The 27,134-nt window shown below is 35.2% G+C and overlaps 1 protein-coding gene across 1 annotated transcript in view; it reads left to right on the top strand.

Annotated features, from left to right (window-relative positions):
• The window catches only part of DAP (death associated protein), a 75,769-nt gene extending 51,400 nt beyond the window's left edge, over nucleotides 1–24,369 (top strand). Inside the window, exons 3-4 of the mRNA XM_074205017.1 lie at nucleotides 21,053–21,095; nucleotides 22,215–24,369. Coding sequence (XP_074061118.1) covers nucleotides 21,053–21,095; nucleotides 22,215–22,331 — 160 coding nt within the window. The 3' untranslated portion in view covers nucleotides 22,332–24,369. The remainder of the gene's footprint in view (nucleotides 1–21,052; nucleotides 21,096–22,214) is intronic.
• Nucleotides 24,370–27,134: the final 2,765 nt, after the last annotated feature.

Below are 27,134 nucleotides of genomic sequence, written 5' to 3'. Positions count from 1 at the left end.
TTTGTTGCTGACACAAATGCTACCCTCACAAAAAATCATCAGTGACTTCCTGGTTCTCAACTCCACTGGCCCTTTATTAGACCTTATCTTACTTTACTTCTTTGTATTATTTGACACAGATCACTCCTTGATTTTTTTCTTTTGTTTGTATTACACAGCACTAATTTGGTTTTCTTCCTACATTTTTAATCATTTTCCTATACCCCAAATCTAAACATTTCTCAAGAACTCGGTCTTTAATCTCTTCTTTTTTTAGGCTTTCTGTTGTTCGGTCATTTGAGTCATGTTTGACTCTTCACAATCCCTTTTTCTTTGCGAAAATACTGAATTGATTTGTCATTTCCTTCACTAGCTCACTTTACAGATGAGGAATCTGAGGCAGAGAAGGCTGAGTGACTTGCCTAGGGTCAAGTAGCTAGTAACTTGTTGATGCCAGAGTGAATTCTAGATGAGTCTTCTTGATTCCAGGCCTGGTACTCTGATCCCTGTACCACCTCAACTGGCTGTCTCATCCTATCCTCTTCTATCATTTCTTTGTGGATTGCTCTTAATTCTCTGTCCATAGTATGAGCCTCCTTCTGAACATGACTTTGGTATTATTCTGGGTTTTGTTATGTTAATGTATCAGTAAAGTTTCTAAAAGTCTTCAAGAGGAAGATTCTCTTGAGTTATTAAGATTTCTTACAATTTAATACCTTGGCATAGGGGAAGACCCTCTCCCCCCCCCCAAAAAAAAAACCCTGCCAACTAGAATGAGTCTGAAGAAATAAAAGTCAGAACCAGGGAGAAATGTATTGGGTAGGTTATAAAAAACACTATATTTTGCTTTATGTTATACTTGACCCTTTTTTTGTCTCTACAAATGAACAAGAGGAAAAAATGTAATGGCATATGATCTGGAAAAGAATGTGTTTCTAGTTTCTATAGTAAGATCTTGAATTAAATTTGCAAAAACAAAAGAGTAGTAAAAATTTAAGCTTGTGATGTCAGACTCCTGACTATCAGCTCACAAAATCCCTTTGTGAAATGAGTATGGAAGGTAGATTAAGGGATATAATTACTGGCAAATCTAGCAGAAGAGAAATAAAGGGGATCTTGTCCATCATTCCCTGTACTTGGTTTTAACAAAAGCTGTGTTAGTCTTATAGGGCCATATTTTGTCCACTTTCCATGGATAGCTGTGAGACTTGGAGCTAGTTAACCAGAAAGAATAATAATTTTAGAATATTCCAAAATTTGTTTCTACCTTCTATATGAGGGTTAAGGGGAGTTCTCCAGGTTGACCTCAGGGTGATGATTTCCTTTTGGCTCTGGAAAAAATCTTAAAAATAATTTTCCATGTCATAAGAGAATTTGTGATCTGCTTTAAGTCAAAAGAATATCCACACAGGTAAATTTATGTACCCATAAAATATTAAATTTTATGTAAATATTAATAATGACCAATCTTTCCCTTTAATTATAACTAGTCCCAGAGCAGGAAGGATCAGTACTCAGATAAATTTATGTGTCTACTTTCTTACCTAAAGTTTGATTATTTTGGTATGATTGATCAATATTTATAAAATGTGTGGGTATTTAAAATGACTATCATCCGTAATTTTTTTTAAAAATCCATAAACATATATAATCTAATATTTTATTCTTAAAAGTTGCCTTTGTCATGGATTTTTGGATTTTCTTCCATCTAGATTTTATTCCAGGGTATATATTTTTAAATGTTATTTTATTTTGTTTTTTCCAATTACTTGAAAAGATAGTTTCTAACATTCATCTTTTTATAATGTTTTGTTCCACATTTTTTTTACCTTGCTTTTCCCCCACCCCATAATAGGGAGCAATCTAAGTTATACATGTATATTCTATATTAGTCATGTTGTGAGAGAAGAATCAGACCTAAAGATGGGAAAAAAACAAAAGAAAGAAAAAAATCATAAAACAAATTTTTAAAAGTGAAAATAATATGCTTTGGTCTTCATTCAGCCACCATAGCTTTTTCTTTGGATGAGGATGGCATTTTCCCTCAAAAAGTCTTTTAGAATTGTCTTTGATTACTGAACTGCTGGGAAGAGCTAAGTCTATCAAAGCTGATCATCACATAATGTTGCTGATAATGTGTACAGTGTTCTCCCATTTCTGCTCATTTCATTCCACATCAGTTCATGGAAGTCTTATCAGGCTTTTCTGAAGTGCTCCTGCTCATGATTTCTGTTTGTAAGTTTTTAAGATCTTTTATTCAGTAGTGCAAAGTGACACCTTACAAACTTTTTTTCATTAAGTTATTTCTCCCATTCATACATAAAGGCAGTTGAGATCCCTTAAAAGACATTAACAATAAAAATGATCTTTTTCAATGAACATCAGTTAAAGCATACAATACACAGAATATATATTTACCAAAGATTTTCCCAATTGTGAAAAATTTAGTCCTTTTCCCTGTGAAGCCTATAAGTAACCACTAAAGAATTGGCCTGACCCCCTCAAGAAAGATCAAGAAAATAAAGAATGAGTCAGTCCAGATTATGACATTAAGTTGGGTAGACAACTTTTCAAACTTGTATATTAGTGTGTATCTGAAATAGAGAGTATAGATGGACAAATTGAATCTTAAATAGAACAAGACCAAGTTTACACTGGAATCAAAGGCTTATCTTTCTAATATCATCATTTTATTGGAGTTGCTGTATTGACAACAAAACATTAGAACATGATAGTCTCAAAACAATGTAAAACAATTATCACATAGAATGAAGTCCATGGTGGAGCTAAGCAATCTGCATCATTGGAAGGAATCCCCAAATCGGGGCGGGGGGGAGGGGTTCACAGATCTGTTTGAGTGTATTGTAAGATTCTGAATTATGTGCAGCTTTGTAATAGGTAAACCTTTTTTGAATGAAATCATACTAGAAAGATATAATGGGTAGAAATGTGGAAATTCCAGATTTTAATAGTAGAAGCAATGCATTTCCAAAACAAAGGTGTTCATGATAAAAAATCATATATATTTTTTCACAAGTTTGGTATATGTATGTATGTTAACAATCCCTAAAGTTAGATAGCTTGATGTCATAACAATTTTACTGGATGAGAAACTCTCAGTATTTTACTATTTGTTTCAGAGCTAGTTCAATTCTTTCCCTATTAAATTTATTTCTTTCCCATAGAAAGCTATCTTTTGTTGAGCCTCATGAATGTAACTCTTAGGCAGACTTTCATTTTTTCCCTTCAGTTTAACAATTTTTTTTGAGTGCCTGTTTCATGTAAGACACTATTCATTTCTCAGAGGGATGCAAGGATAGGTGAGATCTAGACTGTACCCAAAGTCTTCTGCCTGTCTCAATGAATGATCTGCAAGCTTTTTAATTCCCTTTTTCTGCAGTTCCCTGCACCCAGCCCACCACCAAGAAAAACTTGAACTGAGAGAATTTCTGTTGGCTTTTATGTCATCCGGGAAACACCTCCCAGCTCACAAAGGAGACAACAGCCTTCAGATCATCTTTAGGCAGGGCCCTTGAGGAAGGAAGGGCTAAGTGTTTAATCCACAGCTCCACACTTCTACAAGGGTGGACATGACTATTCCAGGAGAAGGTGATGAGAAGGGAGGAGAAAACAGTGGACACAAGTCACAATTACATGTTTGCCAGTGACTATCTTCAGTCTCATAACAAACCCATCTGCATAAGATGCTAGTATATATATATATATATATATATATATATATATATATATATATATATATATATAATCTATAGCACATATTCCTAAAATATCCCCATTTGGTTGTAAAGTCAAGGGAGTACAAACTGCTATTGGTCTTTATTCTCTTTAACTTAGATATGTTTCAGGAATGTCTAGTGAAGGATTTTTTTAGATTTTCTGAAACTTGGAAAACTATCTTTGTTTTTAATTCCCCACAGTCCCAACCTGTAGTACCCAGTGGGGGCATAGACAATAGAGAACAAAATATACAAAAATTAAACATATTCTCTGACCTACTTTATATTTTTTATAGAACTTCTAAAGATGTTATAGAAAACTATTCCTGTGGAACATCTGAACCCAACTGAAGTGGTGACAAAGCAGAATTGACTGGATATTTTTTTCTAAATCTCTGTTGGATCATAAGTCTAGGAAACCCATTAGTCCATTCCCCTTATTTACAGGGGAAACTGAGGCCCCTGGAGGTCAGGCAACTTATCCAATATAGGTATTAACAGAGGTAGGATTTGGACTTGTGTCATGGGACCTTAAAGAACAGTTTTGCTACCCTACCTCATCCTGTTTTTCATAATTTTTCACTAATATAACTGAGTAGCTGTCTGTCATAAAAACGTGCCAGCCTAGTATCAAAAATACTAATTTGATTTCATTTTATGAACTTTTTTGCACTTAGGGAAAGGGGGAAATGATAAGAACAGGATCCTGAAGTTTTCTGAGTTAATTAAATTTTTATTTCTTAGTTGGGAATGTCCTTTTAAACAGCTATGTCCCAAGAAAAAAAAAGAAACCATTTTTAATTAGAAATTTCTTTTTCCAGTGATTGAATAGGCCATTATTTCTCCAGATTCACTATTTGGGGTCCTCTATAAATAAATGTTAGATGAGAGTCTAAGCTACATCCAAACCCACAATTAGCCATGGGTCTACAATGCTGGAGTTATCTAGGAGGGTTTTAAGCATGTTTTAACTGTCAAATAATACAATTCCATCTAAATGGAAAAATAATAACCCTTTCATTCTTTAGACTTAATAAAACAACAGATGGTGAGTGTTCATTTTAAGAGGATCATGGTGCCCTCAAATCCAGAGAACTGATATTGAACAAGGGAAAAAGAGATGGTTGCCTGAATCACTGGAAAATATGTCATTATATGACTGCAGCTAGATTTCTGCTATGTCATCATCACTATTAGGAAAAAGAAGGCCTTATCCCTGGTTTTGTAAGCCCATAAGCTTGAAATCATTGAAAATGAAAAAAAAGGCGATTTCATTGTGAAACCAAGATTTTTTCCTCCACGGTGTTTTTCTTTTTAAAAAAAAGGATTTAATCAATTCTTAAATATGGTATAGGGAAAGAATTGTATACCAGATAATTTTTTCTGGGGTTTGGAATTTCACTTAGAAGATTTGAATTATGGTATATTATGAACCTCCAGACAGGTACACTTGACAAGTGTAACTAGAAGTTTGGGTTGTCTTTTTTTTTTAAAAGTCAGTTGCAGATAGCCTTTGCCAAATAATAGTCTTCTATTTCTAATTATTCCCTGAAGCTGTTGAGCCTTTGTTTGCTTCCATGAAATGACAGAAAAGTTGAAAGAGGCAACAGTGCCATCTTGTGGGAAGGATCCTGGTCCTGAAAGGAGGTTGAATTTGGTAAATCAACAACCTTGATTGTCAGAAACTTTGTAGAATTGACATTACAAAGACATGTCTCTGTTCAGTCAAGTGAAATGTTTCCCTCTGGTAGCCAGCCATGCTAATTATAATTATTGTTTTGGTGTCCAGAAAATTAATAACCCAAATAAATTAAAACCAAGCCTGAAAATGTTTCAAGAGCTACAAATTATAAACAGTGAGCTTGTATTTAGTCTGATTACTGGCAAATATTTTAAAATCATCTCAGCTGCGCAATGCTTCTTCCCCCCCCCCCCCCCATTGACTATTCTCCACAATAAAAAACCAGAGCTTCACTTCCAGTCCCTACCAGGGTAGAATTTGTTTCTGACTTGTCACAAGCTATCTCTTCTCACTAGCTCTCATTAATAGGGCCTTACAGAGAGCCTTCCTTACAGTGACCCCCGTAGGCAGTAGGGAGTCCAAGGAGTCTACTTCTCATGAAGAAACTGAGCTTCTGGTTGAAGTCATCTGCTTGTCGAGGGTCCGGGTTTCATCTTTTCTTCTGACTCTAGGGGGTTTTTTCCACTTTGTCCTCTCTAAAGGCAGAGGCAGCAGTCACGGTCCAGTCATCATAATTGGTTATGGTTGCTGATTTGTGGAGGATAAGATAAAACAGCTTTTACGATTCCAGAAGGAAAAGAGGTGTTTCTTTTTCCCTCATGCTTACCACTTAGCAAAGGGAAATTAAATTGTGTGTCCTATTCTCACACCAGACTTGCAGAGGAGGCATGATAACAACATTGCCCCTAAGATACCATTTATGAGAGAATTTTCCCATAGGACTGGAGCAAAGCTGTTGAATTCAGCCTTTTTCTTCCCTCTGAATATATGAAACTTGCTATGGGTGGTAGCTGACTAAGGTTTAAAGGTCCAGCCTCAGAGTGTAGTGTGGGTTAAACAGATGGATGGTAGTACCATGGCTTGCTTTAGCTTAAGAGTTTTTTTGCTCAAAGTGGTAGCAGGTTCCTTCATAGACTCAGCAGCCTTCACCCCCAAACTACTCATAATTGGCCATGTGACTTTCTGGCTTTTTTTTTTGTAGTTTTGGTTGCCTTTTTCAGGTAAAAATCTCAAAAGAGCAGGAAAATAATATTTTCTATACTTCATCATTTTTCGTTGTGTTAAAATTATTACCTTAATGCCTTATTTGACAATTAACTTGTGTTTGATGTAAGTGGAACATAAATAGAGAGGAAGGGGATAGAGTGGCAAGATTTTTCAAGTCAGAAGGACACCTAGCTCTGCAAATTGGTACCTGTGTGACGTTGGAGAAATGACTTAACATCTCTTGGCTTCAGATTCCTCATCTGTAAAATGAGGACAAAAAATAAATATCCTCAAAGCCCCTTTCTAACTCTTAACCTCAAATAAAAAAATAAACTTTCCAGCTAACAAAAGTTTATTCCCTTTATGTCTCTAAAATTAACATTTTTTTAATTTTTTGTTGAATATTTTTCCTGTTTCTGAAACACAGACTTTGGAGCATAATTTTTTCTTGATGATTTAAGATCATAATTAAGGACATTTATTTTTATTATGATATATTGTAGTGGGGCCTACATATTAGATTGCCAGAGACACATTAAAATAAATTTAGATTATTATTCTTTTTTTTTTGTCCTTATGTCTAATTTTTAAAGTCCCAGCTATATCAGGTGACTTACATCTCAGGGTCACAATTTGTTTAACCTTAAAGTAAGGAGATTAGATTAACTGATCTCTGAAATCTCTTCCAAATCTTTAGTTTAGGAATCTTACTTTTCTGCAGTCATTTTCCTTACTATCAGACTTCTATCTCTTGCTTTAGCAATGTGTTGGACTTCAGCGAGCCCACTTATCATTTGGTGATTCTGATCTGCCAAACATAAGTAACTGACAAATTGCTAAACTGACCAAAACCAAGATTGGTAGAAATGCATCTAAAGATGCCCATCAGTTAGGGAATGGCTAAACAAATTGTACTGCATTAATGTAATAGAAATACTTCTAAATATGAAGAATTAAGATTATGAAAACACACATTTATTTGCTCATTTATAAAAATTTCATGGGGTTCAGTCTTGAAACAAGATGAAAACAATAGTGAGAGAATTAAGAAACATCATTTATATTTTGTTAAAGACTAGGGTCTTATAATTTAGAAATGTTCCAAATTCCCCTTTTTGTTCTTTTAAACTGCCATATGTTTCCCTCTATTTACTGGCTTTGAGCACTTAAATAAAGATTTGTGTTTATATTTCAAAGACAGCAGGGTAGGGAAGAAACTTAAGATAACCTAGTTCTTGTCATGAAGGATGAGAAAAATCTAAGTGGAGAAAAGCTTGGCAATGATGGCAGTGATGACAGAAGAGGGGAATATATACTCCGAGGGTTGCAACCTCTTAGGCCATCTCAGTCATGTACCGTAAAGAAACTGAAACCAAGTTTGGTGGCTCAAATAGAGTATCATCTGGTAGGCAACTCATATTTCACTCCCTCCTTGGATAATTAATATAGAAATATGACTATCTTCTTGTAGGCTTGAATAGAGAAGTACTTATTAAGGTTAGAAAAATGTTTAGCCATCTCATTAATATAGAGCCTATTATATTTTCATTAAATTTTTCTTAAAATGCATGTTTGTTCCATGAAGTGCAATTTCTAAGCTAGGTATCAATTAAATATAAAATCTTTATTAGGGGATATAATCAACTCCAGATGGCAAAATTTTTAAACAATATTTGTTTAATTAATTTTTATAATTCATATATTTTAAGCTGAGTTCTCAGTGTACCACCCAAGGGGAATGTAGAGTCACAGCATCACATATAAAGTAATAGGTACATGTTAGCTTTTATTAAATATTTTAGTGATTTTTTAAATGCTTATTATTAATGGTACCATATGTAAGATTTTTTTAATCATTCTAAATTATTTAAAGATCTTATTTTGCAAATGATTTCTATTTTAACAACATTATAACTTTTTTAGTTAAAACTATGTAATTATTAGCTATCAATATGTGTTTTATAGTTGGGAACAATGTTTTATATAATAACTAAACAATTTTTTATTTTGTCCTTAAACCAGTGCGTTTTTGTATTTCATTTCATATGAATGCTTTTATTTTTCAGTCTTTTTAAAAATTTTATTTAGTATTTTTTCTCCAGTATTTTTATAAAACCAAATTTTCTAAACTTTTTTTTTTTTTTTTGCAAGGCAGTGGGGGTTAAAGTGGCTTGCCCAAAGCCACACAGCTAGGTAATTATTAAGTGTCTGAGGCCGGATCTGAACTCAGGTACTCCTGACTCCAGGGCCGGTGCTCTATTCACTGTACCACCTAGCCACCCCCTGTAAAACCAAATTTTAAGATTCATTTAAAAAAAACTTTTTGAGTTCAAATTCTCTCCCTTCCTCTCACTTTACCACCCCCATTGAGAAGGCAAGCAATTCAATATAGATAGATTATACATGTTTTGTCATGCAAAATATTTTCATATTAGATATGAAAGCTAGGGGCAGCTAGATAGCACAGTAGATAGAGCACCAGCCCTGGAGTCAGGAGTACCTGAGTTCAGATCCGGCCTCAGACACTTAATAATTACCTAGATTTGTGACTTTGGACAAGTTACTTAACCCTACTACTTTGCTAAAAAACAAACAAAAAGTAAACATAGACCCCACCCCCTTCCCCAAAGAAATAACTTCAAGAAAAATAAAGTAAAAGAAAGTATGCTTCAGTCTGTATCAAGCACCATCAGTTCTTTCTCTGAGGATGGAGAGCATTTTTCATCATAAATCCTTTGGTGCTATCTTGGGTTATTATATTGCTAAGAATAGTTAAGTTATTCACAACTAATTATCTTAAAATATTGCTGTTACTTTGTACTTAGTACATTTCACTTTGCATCAGTTAATAAAAGTCTTTCCAGGTTTTTCTGATAGCATCCTGCTCATCATTTCTTATAGCACAGTAGTATTCCATCATAATCATAAGCCATAGTTTAAGTCAATACCCAATTGATGGTTATCCCCTCAATTTCCCATTCTTTTCCACCCCAAAAAGAGCTGCTATAAATATTTTTTGTACAAAAAAGGTCCTTTCCCTTTTTGTTTTTATCTCTTTGGGGATTTGGATGTAGTAGTGGCATTGCTAGATCAAAGGATAAGCATGATTTTATAACCCTTTGGGCACAGTTCCAATTTGTTCTCCAGAATGGTTGAATCGGGTCACAACTCCACCAGAATGCATTAATATCTCATTTTTCCTACATCTCTTCCAATATTTGTCGTTTTCCTTTTCTGTCTTATTAGCCAATCTAATAAATATGAGATAATACCTCAGAGTTGTTTTTTATGCAATTCTCCAATCACTAGTAAGTTGGAGCATTTTTTTCATATGGCTGTAGATAGCTTTAATTATTACTGGAAAACTATGTCTTTTGGTCATATATCAACTGATGAATGGCTCTTGTTTTTATAAATCTGGCTCATTTCTCTATCTGTTTGAAAAATGAGGCATTTATCAGAAAAACTTGCTTCACAGTACTATTGCTAACTTTATTTTTTTTCTTCCATCCTATTCTTCCTTCCCCAAATGTATTCTGTTTTCTTTCTCCTTACTCTGTCCCTTCTCAACAGTATTTTACTTCTGACTACTGCCTCCCCCCCCCCCCGAACCTGCCCTCCCTTCTACCACTACCACCCCTTCACTTATCCTCTATACTCCTACTTTCCTGCACAGTAAGAAAGATTTCTATACCCAATTGAGTGTATGCTATTTCCTTTTTGAGCCAATTCTCAAGATTAAGGTTTACTCACTTCTCTTCATCCCCCCCATCCCAGTGTTGTAAAAGTTTTTTCTCGCCTCTTTTATGTGAGATAATTTACTCCATTTTATCTCTTCTTTCTCACACTGCATCCCTCTCTCACCCCTTAATTTTACTTTTTTAGCTATCCTTCTTTCATATTCAACTCTCATCTATGACCTCTGCTATATATGTTCCTTCTAACTGCCCTAATAATGAGAAATTATTTTTAAGTTACAAATATCATCTTCCCATGTAAGAATGTAAACAGTTTAATCTTAAATTCCTTAAGATTTCCCCTTTCTGTTTACCTTTTTATGCTTCTCTTGAGTTTTGTATCTGATCGATTTTTCTATTCAACTCAGTTCTTGCTATTAAGCATGTTGAAAGTCTGCTATTTCATTGAATGTCCATTTTTCCCTCTGAAGGTTTACACTCAGTTTTGCTGGGTAGGTGATACTTATTTGTAATCCTAGCTCCTTTGCCTTCTGGAATATAGTTCAGGACCTCTGACCCTTTAATATAGAAACTGCTGAATATTGTGTTATCCTGATTGTGACTCTATAGCACTTGAATTGTTTCCTGGCTGCTTGTAAATTTTAATCTTGATGTGGGTGCTCTGGAATTTGGCTTTAATATTCCTGGAAATTTTCATTTTGAATCTCAGGAAGTGATAGGTGAATTCTTTCAATTTCTGTTTTATCCCCTGGTTTTGGAATATCAAGAGCAGTTTTCCTTGATAATTTCTTGAAAGTTCAAGTCTAACCTCTTTTTTTATCATGTTTTAGGCATTCCATTAATTTTTTTTTCCTATCCTAGATCCATTTTCCAGGCCAGTTGTTTTTCCACTGAAATATTTCATGTTGTCTTTGTTTTTTTCATTCTTTTGATTGTTTTTCATTCTTTTGATTTTGTTTTATTATTTCTTGATTTCTCATAAGCCATTAGTTTCCACTTGCTCAATTCTAATTTTTAAGGAATTTTTTTCAAAGAGCTTTTGACCAGTTCGGCTTTTTGAAGAGTTTTTTTTTTTAATTTTTGTGACTCTTTTTCTATTTGACCAATTCAGCTTTTTTTAAGGCATTCTTCTCCTTATTGGCTTTTTGTACTCTTACCATTTGATCTAGTCTAATTTTTAAGGTGTCATTTTCTTCGATATTTTTTGGTGTTGATTTTAACTTTATCATGCTGTTGACTTGTTTTTCATGATTTTCATGCATATTTCTCTGACCTGTTTTTCCTTGACCTCTCATTTTAAAAATTTTCAAAATCTTTTTTGAGAGGCAGCTAGGTGCTACCATGGGTAGCACCAGCCCTGGAGTCAGGAAGACCTCAGTTCAAATCCAAACTTGGATATGTGATACTTATTGTGTGACCTTGAGCAAGTCACTTAACCCAATTGCCTTGCAAAAAAAAAAATCCTTTTTGAGCTCTTCCATGATCCAAGACCAATCATATTTTTGGAGGCTTTGGATATTGTAGTTTTGACTTTGTCATCTTCTTCTGAATATATGTTTTGATCTTTCCTGTCACTATAGTAATTTTCAATGGTCAGAATTTTTTTTCTGTTTGCTCATTTTTCCAGCCTTTTTCTTAACTTCTAACCTTTTGTTAAAGTGGGATTCTGGGGCAGCTAAGTGGATAGAGCACCGACCCTGGAGTCAGGAGTACCTAAGTTCAAATCCGGCCTCAGACACTTAATTACCTAGCTGTGTGGTCTTGGGCAAGCCACTTAACCCCATTGCCTTGCAAAAAATCTAAAAGATAAAAAAATAAAGTAGGGCTCTGCTTCCAAGATGAAGGGCACACATATAAAGCTTCAGGGTTTTGTGCAATTTTTTTCAGAGGTACTTCTGGGGACTGTAGTTAGTTTAGTTCTTCCAAGGTGGTATGATCTAAGAAAAGTGAATTTACTACTCTCCTGGCCTGTACTCAGGTCTTTTGATTGACCACAGAAATGTGTTCTTTTCTGACCCAGAAAAATGATGAGAGTCCCCGCTCCATTGGAGCCACAAGCTTTAGCATGCTAGTCCTGGGCCTGCCTCCTAGGACTCCAACCCACATCTGAGGATTGGCAGGGCAACAGAGTCCTTCCTCAGTCCTAACAAAAAGACCCCTGTAATCTCCTTCTGATCATTTGTTGGACCCCTTAGTAAACATCCATGACCTGAGAGCTCTGGAGCAGCTGCTCCCAGTTTACTGGGGCCCTGGCTGTGTTGAATTGTGCTCTACTCTAACCCTGGTGAGACAGATCTTTCCTGCTGACTTGCTTAGTTGTCTTTGATTAGGAAATTATTTCACCCCATCTTTCTGTGGGTTCTGCTTCTCCAGGAATTGTCTTGTGGCATTGTTTAAAGGTGTTTGGAGGGGTTTCCGGGAGAGGTCAGATGAGTTGCTGCCTTTTGTCTGCCATCTGGTTCCTCCCCTCTCTGAACAAGTTTTCTATTAACAATCGTGTAAGTTATTCAGCCATTCTCCAATTGATGATTAGTTTCCAATTCTTTGCTGTTATAAATACAGATTTCTTTCTCTACCATAAATCAACACTTTTTTTTAATCAAGAATTCTAATTCTAAATTTGCCACTTATATATGATGGGGAGGTAGTTATAGGGTTTTTATATGGTGATTATAAAATTATTAACAAAATATATACCATGCATGAGAATCACTAAATACATAAACCTGCAATGGAGGTAGCTATTATCAACATGTTGTTGTTCAGTCATGTCCAACTCTTCGTGATTCTAGGGACCAAACTGTCCGTGGGGTTTGCCTTTCCTTCTCTAGTGGATTAAGGCAGATTAAGAGATTTACCCAAGGCCACATAGCTAGTAAGTGTCTAAATCCAGATTTGAACTCAAGTCTTCCTGCCTACAAAGCCATCTAGCCTAGCTGCCTTTTCCCATCAACATAGCCAGTAACTTAGCACAGCACCCACTCACTCAAATCCAATTCATGTGCTTGTCATATCATCACCATGGTTTTCTTTGAGATATAGTGAAAAGAATTCTGGACTTAAAATCTTGATATACTGCCTTTAACAATTACTACCTTTGTGATCATGGGTAACTCACCTAATTTTCTAAGCCTTAGGATAAAATGCTTCACAGGAAAGCTATTAAGATCAAAGGGTATAATGCACATAAAGTGTTTTGTAAACTTCATATCACCTCTTATTAGCTTAGTTATGTTTCTGCTATTTTAGAGATAAGATACTAAAGCCTATTAATGGATCATAAGGATTACAGATTTAAATCTCAAAAAGACCTTATACATTATCTAGTTCAACTTCATTATTTTACAACTGAGGAAAATGAGGACCAGAATTTGGTTAAATGACTTAACCAAAGGTCACACAGTAAATAGCAAAAGACTGGATTTGAATTCATTCCCTCAGACTCTTTTCAATTATACCATGCCACATCCCATTTCATTGCCAAAAATCTTGGTTTTTACCATTTAGAATTTTTTTCTTTTTTAAAATCTCATATAGTTTAAAACTCATAAAAACAATAAGTAGATAATTTACATGCATGAAAGGAGCAACTGTTTATGCATCACTGCATATTTAATAATTATAGACTAAGAAGAAGCCAGTTTTTGAATATGTGATCAATTTTAACCTCTCCCTGGTGGCAAAGAAAAGGGGTTTTTGCTATATGCTTCTCTAGCATTACAACATATTTCTTGTTGTGTAACTCTCTAATACTGCTTTAGAATCACAAAGTTTCACAGAATAGTTTGAGGGAGGCTTTTATAAGGATTTCTCAGTTATATATATGTATGAACAAGTAGGAGTAGGAAAGGCATTTGATTATATCTTAGATCAGCAGAGCTGCAAAGTATAGTCCATCTTTGTGAATGTGGCAATGGTTTTAAGCACAATTCTTCTCTGAAGTATTTGTTGCAGTGGGAATTTGTCCCACCCCACTTGTTTGCCCTACAGTAGTTCTTTCTCAAGGAGCTTTTGGCCATAGAATAATGTGGAATGTGAACAGTAGTTATAAATCACATAAATGTTGATTTGTGTGACTCTACAATATCCCAGAGTTAAAGAAAATATGAAGGTAAAATAGAGAAAAATCAATCCAGTTTTTTCACCCCCAAAAAGATATTGCAATCTTCTTTGATAAAAATAAATTTTCATATTTACTATTTTAGAGGAAGAAATTAAAATAACCCATTGAAATTTTCTCTCAGAACCCCTTTCTTGGAGAGAATATGTTTGGGAGAATTTTCCTTTAGAAAATGACTAGATTCCCCTGGTACCATAAATAGACTGCTGCTCTTCATTTTCCTCCATCAGTTCCTATATATACATACATGCCAAAACTTAACATTATATTTATTGGGGTCCTTAATGAAGTACGTGAGGGAAAAGTAAAAGGGCAAGGAGAGCAGTAGATATACCATTCCCAAAAAGTTCTGAAGTGAAAAAAATTACTCAGGGTGGCTAGGTGGCACAATGGATAGAGCACCAGCCCTGGAGTCAGGAGTACCTGAGTTTAAATCCGGTCTTAGACACTTAATAAATACCTAACTGTGTGGCCTTGGGCAAACCCATTTGCCTTGCAAAAACTTTAAAAAAATTACCAAAGTGTCAGCAAAGCATGTACCAACTGATTGCCCATTGCCTTGTTTCTAGCCCTTCTCTTTTCCTCATGACCCCTCCAGTCTCTTCTTATCCAGATGGCAAATTCAGGTCACCAAGAGACCACTGAGCCCACAGACTTTTGCTTCATATTGGGAGCATCAGAATTTTAACTCACTCTGTACCCATGGGAGCAGATTGGCAGGAGGGAAGCTGCAGAAAGTAGTATAAATAGAATAGTGTCAGGGGAAGCAGCATTGGGTGAGGAGTCTGTCCAGAGACCTGGGTTTGAGTTCTAGTTCTGTCACTTCAACACTTTGTGCTTGATTATCTTCTTTATAATGAGAGGCTTAGGGGCAGCTAGTACAGTGGATAGAACACCAGTCCTGGATTCAGGAAGACATGAGCTCAAATCCAGCTTCAGAATAAATCACTTAAACCTAATAGTCCTCCAAAAACAAATAAGAGAATTAGATTAGTTGATTTCCAGGGTCCACCCTTCCAATAGAGAGTTTTCAGGGGCACCTAAAAGTTATTTGCCCATGATCATGCAACTCAGATGTGTAAGAAGTCTTGAACCCGTTTTCCTGATTTTTCTCTCTACTTTGCTTCTCATGTATATGCCTTAAGCCTATTTTTTTTTAATAATTTTTGTGATCTTAGGAAAACCCTCAATTACCTTAGCCTTCAGAGGTTTGTTTTTTTTATTAAATGTGTGAGTACAAGCCTCATAGATTGTCATACTGTAAATGAGACTGTCAGACTTACTATTGATTATACTCATTGTTGGACAACTTTGTCACTTCATTCAATAAACATTTTGAGCCATTGTATCTTGACTTTCTGGAGCTTCCTTGGAATGTTCTAAAATTTTAAAACACTGTGTTTAAGCTCTATTCAGAAAGACAATTTGTATAATTCGTGATGAGTTACCTTTCAAAAACAATCTAAGAAGGAATAATCTTGTATTTTGAGATTTAGCAGGTGTGGTTCTTAATTTCACACATATAAAAACCTTAAGTGCTCTGAATATTCTCAGCCTAACAGATAATGACTTGCTATTCCCCTATGTGATAAGCTTCAGAATTTTTGCTGATTTATAGAAAATGTTACAGGGCTTTAATCCTTAGCTAATTCTGCCTTACGTCCATTTCCTTTAACCTTAAATAAGTGAATACTTTAAAAATGGGAAAGGCCTGAGAATTTGGGGAGGAGGGGTAATGGTATTTTTTTTTACTTTCTCTGTTTCTTAAAAGGAAATAATGCTCCATCTTCAAAACAACATCTGTCAGAGTGATTTTCATCCAATTAAATATACCCTCAAAGCAACCATCATAGCTTAAGGAATACGTGAAATGTAGATTTTAATTTGAATAAAATACCAATGAAATTTAAAATACTTGAGTATTAACAAACCTAGTTTGGGGAACTGGCTTTTTATTAGGGTTTGCTTTCTTGAATTTCTTGTTCTTGTAGTTATTTTTTGCTCCTATGTCTACAAGAGAATAATCAGTGCAATTCTATGTAAGTGCCATAAATAATCATTTACCAATTTGATTTGGTAAATTGAAGTCAGAAATGTATTTGGTCTAGGTAGCAGCCATTCAGTTAGTTCTCTAAAAATTCATTCCGTGTTACCTTTTGGCCAAGCTTGATAAAATGAAAACACAATATGAACTTGATCAATATAAAGATTTACATATACCCCCCCCCAAAAAAAAAGCTACTGGATATAATTCAGCAAGGCACTCTTTTAAGACAACCTTCAAAATTAACCACTCTCTCCCCTTAAAGAAGATTAAGGCCCTCAAAATTTAGAGACGGAGTGGGAGAAGATGCTTCTTTTGGGAATTATTAGATCATGAAGAGCCTTGGCTAGATTATGGGAGCAGCTTTAACTTCTCCAATCCTCTCAGGAAAGTGTGTTTCTAAATTTAAGTGATGAGTTTTAAAATATTCTCAGAGGAGTCTGAAATCCATTGTAAGATATTAAGGCATTGGAAGAACTTACTATAACCCTCATGCAAAGCTCATTTCTTTGGAGAAAAGTTTATAATAAAGTTTTGCAGAGATAAACTGGTACCTAAATGATAGGAGTTGTCAATTCTTGACCTTTTCCCCCTCTCTACACTAGATGAGAAATTAAATATTTGCCCATGTAGCATAAAGCCTTCAAAATCTTGGATCCCCTAAGGCCTTATTTAGGAAAGCATCATCTTAAGACTAGAAAATTGAATGTCAAAAGACCTCTGGGTACCATTGGTTTCCTTCATTTCTTTAAGCACTAGTGCTAAAACATGGAGTAGTGACTAAGAATGGATGAAGGAATTTAAGAATAATGACAACAGAAAAGCTCCTGTGTGAAATTCTTTGCCTCAAAGTAATATTAGAGAATATTATGTTTTTGTTATCATTCCTCCTTCCCACCCGGGGGGGGGGGGCGGGGAGTGAACCTTTACTCCCTAAACCCAGACATTTATGCTTTGAGGAGTTCACTTCTCACTGTTAGAAGTCTTAGAAACAACTTAATGGAAGTCTTGAGTAAGATTTGTGGCCCCCAAACTACACAGACAGAACAAAAGTACCCTTGGACCACCTAAACCAAATATCTCTCATTTATGGGGAATGGGGTGGGAGGGGGGGGGGACATAATTGGGAATGGCTCTGCTTTTAAATAAACTATAAATGAAAAATAGATGTTTCTAATGGAAGTTAATAACTCACTCTGGCCTTTCTATTGCAATGTTCAACACTGTTCAGTCGGAGGCTACTCTGGTGGCCATCCTGGAGAAGAGCTTAAGGGAGAGATGACCTTGCCTTCCTCTGGTTTTGTCCCAATACCTGATAAAGAAAGGTTGTAAAGGTCTGTGGTTTCTCAGTTTTATTTTAAGCTATTATTATGCCTCAAACTTAGCAACTTTATCCAAATGTCATAGAAAATCCATAGAAAATAATAAAGCTAGAAATGTAGAACACTGCAACTCACCCACTCCTCAGGAGGCAGGGAAGTCAGAGAGGGAGCTTGCAGCACTACATTTCTCTTGGGCCAACTCTGGTTTACTCATTTCTCTTTTAGAGAAAGCCACTGAGGAATTGATCCTCCACAAACTCCAGTGTTAATTCAACTGATGTGTAGCTAGTATGAGGCCCACCACACAAATGACTACTACCTCTCAATTAAGAAAATAGGACTGAGATTAGTTGTATTACATCATGAGGCAACTGGTCGTAGCTCAGTTCAGTGTGCTAGCCTTTAATCAGGAAGACTGTACTGAGAAACCTCACAGTGTCTCTGGCACTCCCTGGTGGTCCTTGATAGGTTACTTAACATCTCTGTGCTTTGGTTTCCTCAAATATAAAATAGAAGTTATTAATAAAACCACTTACCTTTCAGGGTTTTGAGGATCCAAGAAGATAATATGTGTAAGACACCTAAAGCACTATATAAATGATATTTAGTAGTAATAGTAACTTTCTCCACTAATAGGAGTAATAAAAAAATACTATTAATAGTAGCACTATTAATAGTAGTAATTATAATTCATTCTATTTATGCAACCTCAGGTCACTGTTAATGTTCAGACCATTTATTGAATTGGCAGAATTTTTTGTGATGGATATCCCTTCTGGGATAATCTCCTGGGGAGGAATTAAGTCCCCAAGCTGTGTACTAGTAGCCACATCTGCCAGACCTTTCTGTGATGTCACAGTTCTTCCTCCTACCCCTCCACTACCCCAAATTAAAAAAATAATAATTTAATTTTCTGAGCTTACCTTGAGAGTCAAATAAAGTCTATGTCTCCCCCCAATAAATGGCACTGTCTAACAAACCAAGCTTATTTTCATAGTATTTTCATTCTTTGTTCTTTCTTATAGTAACTATTTCTGTGCTTAAGGAATGATTGTGTAATTCACACCAGAATAAACAACAATTGCAACTCATTTAAAATATTACTTAATAGAACTCCCATATCCACTTTAAAGGCCTTATTACTGTGAGAGTTTTTGAGTCCCAGCTCTACTACTATCTCTGGGACTAATCCAAGTAACCTGCGCTCACAGTTTGTCTTCACTGGACTCCTATTTCTTAACTACAAAAGGAGGTGACTGGACTACACGGCATCAACAGCCCCTTTCAGCTCTGATCCTGTGGTAGATTTTTCCTCCAGTCCAGTAATGGATTGGTCTAAAGAGAAAAAATATGAGAATTTTTTAAAACCTCACAGGTTATCATTCCTGCTTCTACTCCCTCAAAAATGATTTATACAGTTAAATGAGCCAGGTTTCAGTGCTTAAGTTTTGATCCAAAAATGTTTAGCCATGAATTAACTATATTGCTTGGCTGTGAATTCAGTACTAATCTTAACTTGCTGACAGCTTATATAACTTAATCATATCATGTATATGCTCTATATATAAAGATAAAAGAGGACCAGATGGGGCTACTGAAACAAATTGAATTTACACTTCTTTTGTTGTCTATTAATCCAGCAGCCAAAATTGTTTGTACAAAAAAAGAAAAAAAGAAAATAGCAATCCAGTTAACACCAAAAAAAAAAGCCAACAAAAATAAAACTACTAAAGCTCTTCTTACCTAAATATTTAAGGAGGTTTTGGGGGGAGGGGCCTGGGAAGCTTATTCAGACTTGAGTTTCTAATCTCATGGTATAAGAATGACTTGGGGGAATTGTGTGTGTGTGTGTGTGTGTGTGTGTGTTTGCTAAACTCTTTAAGTTGTTAACAATTGGCATTTTTTTAACACTAGGACAGTTACATGAGCAAAAGAAGGCACAACTATTGCTTTGAAACAATTTTTTTTTTCCTAAAAAGAGGCAAAAGCAAATTAAATATGTGGAGTGCTTCATCTGGAGCTCCATATCATATTATTGCTTGTATCATTCTTATTTATCTACAAAGCAGGACATTAAAGCAGACTATGAGTTTGGAGAATTTCTCTACTACTAAAAATGATAATAATTATAATACTTTAATTCTTACAGCCATTTATTTTTCTTGATCCTTATGATAATCCTGAAGTTGGAAGGGTGTATATATGTAAAAGGGAGAGAAGTTCAGTGATTTTCTTATGGTCATTAAGAACCAGAGCCTAAACAGTGGTTTTTGCTAATTGTAGGTCTTCAAGAGTGAGGTAAATTAAGTGTTCAGTACACCTTCACTCTCCTTTCTGTGCCATCTTCTTCAGTGTCACTACCACTCTCACTCTCTTCACTATCCACACCCTCCAAGCTTGTACCTAGATGGCAGGTAGACCATTCTTAGGAATATAGTTAGAACTAGAAGTGACTTTGGGAACCTTGTAGTCTAGCACCTTCATTTAATAGGAAACTGAAGCTCTGAAAAGTAAAATGAGACTAGCCAAAGACCACACAGTGAGTAGCACAGCTAGACTGGAATGCAGGTCCTTTGACGCTACAGCTTGCATTTCTGCAGATATTCACCCTACTTTCAAATTTCCTTTGCCCTGTATCCAATTCTCCCAGATTGTAAATAACTGATCTAATCATAAGCTCATTTGCTCCAGAGGTTTAATGCTTGATTATAATACCTGAATATGAGAATATTTAAGTTGTAGCTTTGCGTGCTTAACCTTAAAGGCAAGTAAGGGGAAAGTTCAGATTTTGGAGGAAAGGGAACTGCATATGATCTTTTTCTTATCCTCCTATCCTTAAAAAATTCCATCCAACTCTCCTTTCAGATAAAGCTATTTCTAGTTGAGTTGAAGGTGTCTCCATTAAGGTCAGGTCATGATGTCTTCAGAAAGTAAAAAAAAAAAAAACTCCTAATATTGGGGGGCTTAGGTACCTAAGTAAAAGAGTAAACTATATTTATTAAAGCAGGTTCATATAGCTGCAGAGCTTTTGGGAGGGAAAAACATCCTTTCTGTAATCTCATGCAACCCACACATAAAGTTTAAAAATATTATTCTTGTCCTTAGATAGCAATTTGAGAATTAACCAAAATCAACAACAAAAATGAAGTGCTCTCAGGCAAGTTATTTGCTGTTTGATGCAATTTATTTTCCCCATTCTTATTTGCCTGAGCAAAATACTCCACAAGTATTCTGAGCCTTAACAGTTAAATTCTTGTAGCGATTAACTCTGATCTGTCTTCCACTTTGCCTCACTTCTCCCACTAGTTTTCCCCAAACAACAATAAGTTTCTTACTTGTCCATTGTTTATTGAGTTCATTTTAAGGCCAGACTCTTGATTCATGTTATAATGTTAAATTACTTTTTTTCTCTTTCTTTTTCCAGCCCACCTAAACCAACTGTGTACATCTCTGGTGTTATTGCAAGGGTAAGAACTTATTTGTATCTTTCTATAAATATTCCAAAGAAACTGTTTCACCACTTAGGATTGCCTGAATATTCATATTTTTAATAAATTCTTTCAAGGAGAATTCAACAAGAGCCCAACCTTGGGTGGAATTCTTAGGCCTGTCATACCCACAAAACATTTTCAGAGGATATAATGAAAGGATAATGGTTGAGTACAGTTCATTTTTGGTATATTTAGCTATATTTAATGCAACATGGCTTTAATTCCCTTCATTCCTTTACATTTCTCTTCAAGCTCATCTTAATGGTTCTAAACAAACACTTAGTAAACAACTTCTAGGACCAGGGTACTATGCTAGCCCTTGGGATTAAAAGCATCAAAAATGATACCAGTCTGCCCTCAAGAAATGGACACTCTACTATGCTCTGGAGAAACACATGAATATAATACAAGGGACAAAGTTTGAAGGTGATGAGAAATGGAGGGAGCTGGCAAAGATGGCTTAATGCTGGTGTCATCAGAAGCAAGGGGGCAAGGAAAAGAAAGAGCAGCTCTAGGCAGTAAAGGGAAGTTTAGTGTAGAAATGTTTGAAACAGAGAGAGAGTGTGTATTATTAAAGATGTAAGTCTGGAGCTTCAGGCATAGATTAGAGGTAGAATTGGAGATGTGTAAGTCATCTCCCTGAGAAGATTATTGAAACCATGGGAGTTGGGATTACATCACTAAACCAGCATGAAAAGAGAAGATGGGTAGGACTTGGGTCTTTGTACATATGACTTCCACACTAATCTCCCTGGTAAGTTAAAGTAGAAAAGCAATTTTACCTCTCTGGCAAGGAGAGACCTACTGCATTCTGAACATAATAGAGTTTTTACTTGCAGAAATGCAAACAGTTGGCTTCTGCAGTTCCATAGAATATTTGTCCTGTCCTTCATATTTGCTGGAACTGAGGATCCTTGGATCTTAATGTATTTTGGTTCTAATTGACAGGACCCTCATGTGACCCCTCTGTGGAATATTTCTTCAGTATTCAGTGTTCTGATGATTCTAGAAGACAATTAGTTTCCCTTCAAGTCCCAAATTTAAATATCTTCATTCACCATATTATTCATGTTATACCTTTGTGTTTGACCACAGGGAGACAAAGACTTCCCCCCTGCTGCAGCTCAGGTGGCTCACCAAAAGCCACATCCCTCTATGGAAAAGCATCCTTCTCACAGGACGACACAGCACATCCAACAGCCTCGCAAGTGAAGATCCTGCTACCACATGTCAATCTGGTTCTTGGAGAAGAACACAAGATTTCCTCTTAGGTTTGACATTTAAAGAGCAACAAGAATTGGTCCAAGTTTTTTTCCTATCTCTAGCTCTGTAGAGAAATTTAAGACAAAGCAAACCAGTAACTTCCTTTGCCTTACATTCTTGGTTTACTGCCTGCAAATAGATCAGATACCTGTGTATCTTGTCCATCTAAATGCAAACAACACTTGAGTCTCATTCCCCCCCCCCCCCCCCCCATCTAGGATCCTTACTCAATTCAACCTTATCTTCAGTTTTGCTTAGGGAAAAAAAGTGATTTTTTTAAAAAGTTAGTTTTAGTAGTTCTAAAGTTGCCTTTGGTTTGTGCCATAAAGTATGATATTCAAAAACAATTGTAAACAAATTTTAGGAAAGGTATGGTTATGGTTAGGAAAAATTGGGACATTTTGTAATCACGTTTTAATCAGATGCTGGAGTTTTCTCATGTAATCTAGAGAAAAATGGGAAGTCAGTTAAAATTTCACAGTGTTCTTTCAATGAATAACTAGAACAGGTATTTTCTTTAAGAATCTGGTTGCTGGAAAATGAGAATCCAAGAAAGCTTATTCAAAATGAAGCATCTTTCTTAGGTCACAGGACAAATTTTCCAAGAATTCGTCTTGTTGGCTTGGATTTGAGGAGGGACTCTTAATATTCTACCCATATTGTGGGGAGATACATGGATAATGGTTAGAAAAGTTTAACAAGATAATTTAGAGCAGGGGGGAAATAATAGATAAAAATCCACCAAGTTCACAAAGAGATCTAATTGTCCTCCAAAGGGAGATTAATCCCATTGTCAGGGAAAGATAAACACATTCCATTTTAGTTAGAGCAATCCTTTTACAGACCTCACAACTGTGGTCAGACTCCCCTTTGCCCTAATTACATAATTACTCTTACTAATGTTCAAGTGTTTGATGTCATTCTGAGTTATTTTGTGTGTGCTTCTTGCCAGTTGATATTTGAAAGACTGCTGCTTAAATGATTACTGTACTATTTCCCTATTGAAAAATAAATTCATTCTGGGTATTTGCATATGAAAAAAGCTCTCTCAAACAATATAATTTTATGGGAAAAGTATTGCCTACTTAGGATACTAGCAGTCTGTTTTGAAGTTCTTTCTTGCTGCAGGTCAGCAGTGGTACTATATGAATGGCTGCCTGCCTGTACCACCAGTCGTCCTCAGAAAGAATGACAAAATCCACATCCTCGAGAGGTAGAAATACTTGTAACTCTCCCTAGATCAATATCTCCTAACCCTTCTCTCAAGAAAGAATGTTCCCAGTTCACTTCATTTCATGTTTTCAAGAAAACTTGGGGTTTTCTTAGCTCCAGATTAACAGCAGGCCAGTTTCCTTTGGCAGTGACATTGTATCATCTATGTGAACATTCTCTGCCTCTATAAGACAGTGGATTTTGTCATTACTTCACAAAACCCATTTCCAGAGTTTGCTGGTTGATATTCCTATGGAACATGTGCCTAAATATTGGCATCTCCTCAGAACTCTGTTCAGAAATAAACATTTCAAATAGGAGGCGGGGAGAGGTTTTATAACACTTGGGAAAAGAATTGGAAGTAGATTGAATATAGTGCAATCCATGTATCACACCCTCTGCTATAAGAATAGTTTAAGAAGCTTCTCCCACCCCATCTCCTTTAAACTTCCACTGAGAAATAGCTGAAAACGATAGTCTATTATGTTTCCAAAAATTTCATTTTACATATATCTTAGATGTAGTGTGTATCCACGTGTTCCAAATCATTGAAAAGAAACAATTATATCAAGTGTTTCCTTTTATAGTTAATCATTTGTTTTTCAATAATAAAAATTATGTCTGCCCTTCCCTTTGTGCTGTTTTTCTTCCTATTTCAGAAATTTCTATTTTAAATTAGACTCTACTAGATGTCTACTTTAAATTGTGGTGTCATAAAATGGAAAAATATAATGCATTTGATTAAAACTGGTAACTTGTGACCATTAGCTGGCACTTTCATTAAGGTAGGTGAGACCTTTAAGGCAGATTTAATACAGTATTACAAAAAAATATTGTGATGGTAGTTAGCAGCTTTTTATCAGAGAGGCATGTATGCATTTGCCTTTTTAGCAAAAAATAGCCTTTAACTATTAACTCCATTCATTTAGCACACAGTGAGTACCATAGAAGATGGAAAGATATGGAAAATACAAATTATGATCTCAAGGAACTTAGAAGTTAATAAGATAGGTGACATGTGCACAACATTTTAATATAAAACATTATCATAAAATAGATATTCCATCTTATTGATATCCTCCCAGTAATATGGAGACTGGAGCTTAACTCAACATAACTAAGTACTGATTAGTACAAATATTTAAGCCTGCTAAATAGTCACATTATTCAAATTCTTAGTATTTAAACATATGATCATATTAAAATATGGAAATTGCTTCCAGCTCCATGAAAATATACAATGAAAAAATTTTAAATAAGTTTTATTTCAGGTACTGTATCAGAAGAGGGCAAGAAATCTTATTTTCTAGTTTGTTTAATTATAGAAAGCAAAATTTAGAAATTACTGAATTATACCAAAACAACTATACAGATTATGAGAAAAATTTCATTTTTGTCATTTAAAATATTTTAGATGTCAGTATTGCCGTTTAAGATATTTCCACATAACCTGAACTGTCTCTCATCTTCAGACATAAGCTACTAAATTCAGAGAGCTTTATTTACCTTTCAGCAAATTTGTTTGTCTCTTTCTCACAATGAATCAAGTATAGTTGGATGACCTAGAGCATTATCTAAAATCATTATTATTTTAAACTTAGTATTGTTGTCTTTGCAATATTTTTAGCAGCTGGATTAAAATAACTTGAAAACCACTTTGAAAACAGCTTTAATCATTGATGCTCTCTTATTTGACTACCAGAGAACTAGAAGCGATTGATGGCTGCAGCCTTTCAGAACAAGAGGATTTTGAGACCAATAAACAAGCTTTGATTTTAATTTAAAATCCTCTTCTACATAAGCCTCCCAATAGAGGCTTAGACACTTTAAATATAGGGTGAGGTGTTTTGTTTGTTTTTCTTAGATGTAAGTTCTGAAAGATGTCCTTTTCTAGAATAAGCCTGTTTTTATCCACTATTAAAAATTTGATGATCAGTATATTTACATTCTTTGTTATTTTCTTCAGAACAACGAGATTTTTAGCTGCTTCCTCATCTACATTTAATGTTAAGTAATTGAACTCAATTTTTAAAGCTATTAAAACTCCAACACTTTCAATAAATTTCTTCTTTATTCTGTTTTCTTTTTCTATCTTAAACAATTTTGACTGAATTTTGACTTAAACAATTTGTCTGAATGACTGTTTTGCTCAAAAAATTGCGTTTTAAAATTTTTTATTAGAAGCAGCTAGATGATACAGGGGATAGAATTCTAGGCCTGGAATCAGGATGAACCAAATTTAAATTCCACTTTAGGCACTTATTGTGTGACCCTGGACAAGTCACTTAAATGTAAGATGAAAATGATAATATCATCTCTCTCTGATTTATTGTGCAGATTAAAATGAGGTATTACTTGATGTGGGGTATTTTTAGTTTTGCTTTTCAATTTATTATTTGTATATTTTTTGGCATTCTTTTCTTTAGAAATTTGAGTTCCAAATTTTCTTGTTACCATGCTCTCCTCCATCTACTGAGAAGACAAGCAATATGATATTCTTTTTAAATGTGAGATCAAGCAAAATATTTGGAAAAAAACAAGAAAAAGAAAGAAAATTATACATCAATTTGCATTCAGATCATCAGTTCTCTCTGGAGGTAGCTAGCATTTTTTTCATCTTGAGACCTTTGATTGGGATCTTTCATACTTGATATTTATTATGCCATTGTTACTGTATGCAATGATCTGATTCTTTTCACTTTTGCATCAGTTCATATAAGTCTTCCCATGCTTTTCTGAAGCCACCCTCTTTGTCGTTTCTTTTTTGTTTGTTTTTGTTTTGCAAGGCAATGGGGTTAAGTGATTTGCCCAAGGTCACACAGCCAGGCAATTAAGTGTCTGAGGCTGGATTTGAACTCAGGTCCTCCTGACCCCAGGGCTGGTGCTTCATCCACTGCACCACCTAGCTGCCCTGACCACCTTGTCATTTCTTATAAGACTACTCCATCACAATTATATGCCACAACTTATTCAACTATTTCCCAATTGATGATCATACCCTCAATTTCCCATTCTTTGCCTCTACAAAAAAGAGCTGCTATAAATATTTGTATAGACATAGGTCCTTTTACCTAAACAAAAACTCTTTGGGATAAAGGCCTAGTAGTGCATTACTAGGTCAAGGAATATGCACAGTTTTTTTTCTTTACAGTAGTTCTAAATTGTTTTCCAGAATGGTTAGATCAGTTCACAGTTCTACCAACAGCTCATTAGTGTACCTATTTTTCCCCTCATTCCCCTTCAACACTTATCTATTCTGAAGGATGTGAGATGGTACCTCAGAGTTGTTTCTTTACTATAGAGATTTTAAGCATTTTTCATGGCTGTAGTTTATTTTAATGTAGTTTATTTTAATTTCTTCCTCTGAAAACTCCCTATTCATATCCTTTGATTGTTCATCAATTTTTGAGAACTTGACTCAGTTCTATACTCAGTATGGATTTTAGAAATTAAGTCTTTATCAGAAAAACTTGCTTTGTGGGCCAAGATGGCAGCATCAGAACAGCCTTTCCTAGGAGCTCTCTCCGAAACATTTCAAAA

This window comes from Macrotis lagotis, chromosome X (genome assembly GCF_037893015.1).
Source record: "Macrotis lagotis isolate mMagLag1 chromosome X, bilby.v1.9.chrom.fasta, whole genome shotgun sequence".
In the NCBI taxonomy this organism is placed as follows: Eukaryota; Metazoa; Chordata; class Mammalia; order Peramelemorphia; family Peramelidae; genus Macrotis; species Macrotis lagotis.
This window is presented reverse-complemented; position numbering and strand designations above follow the sequence as displayed.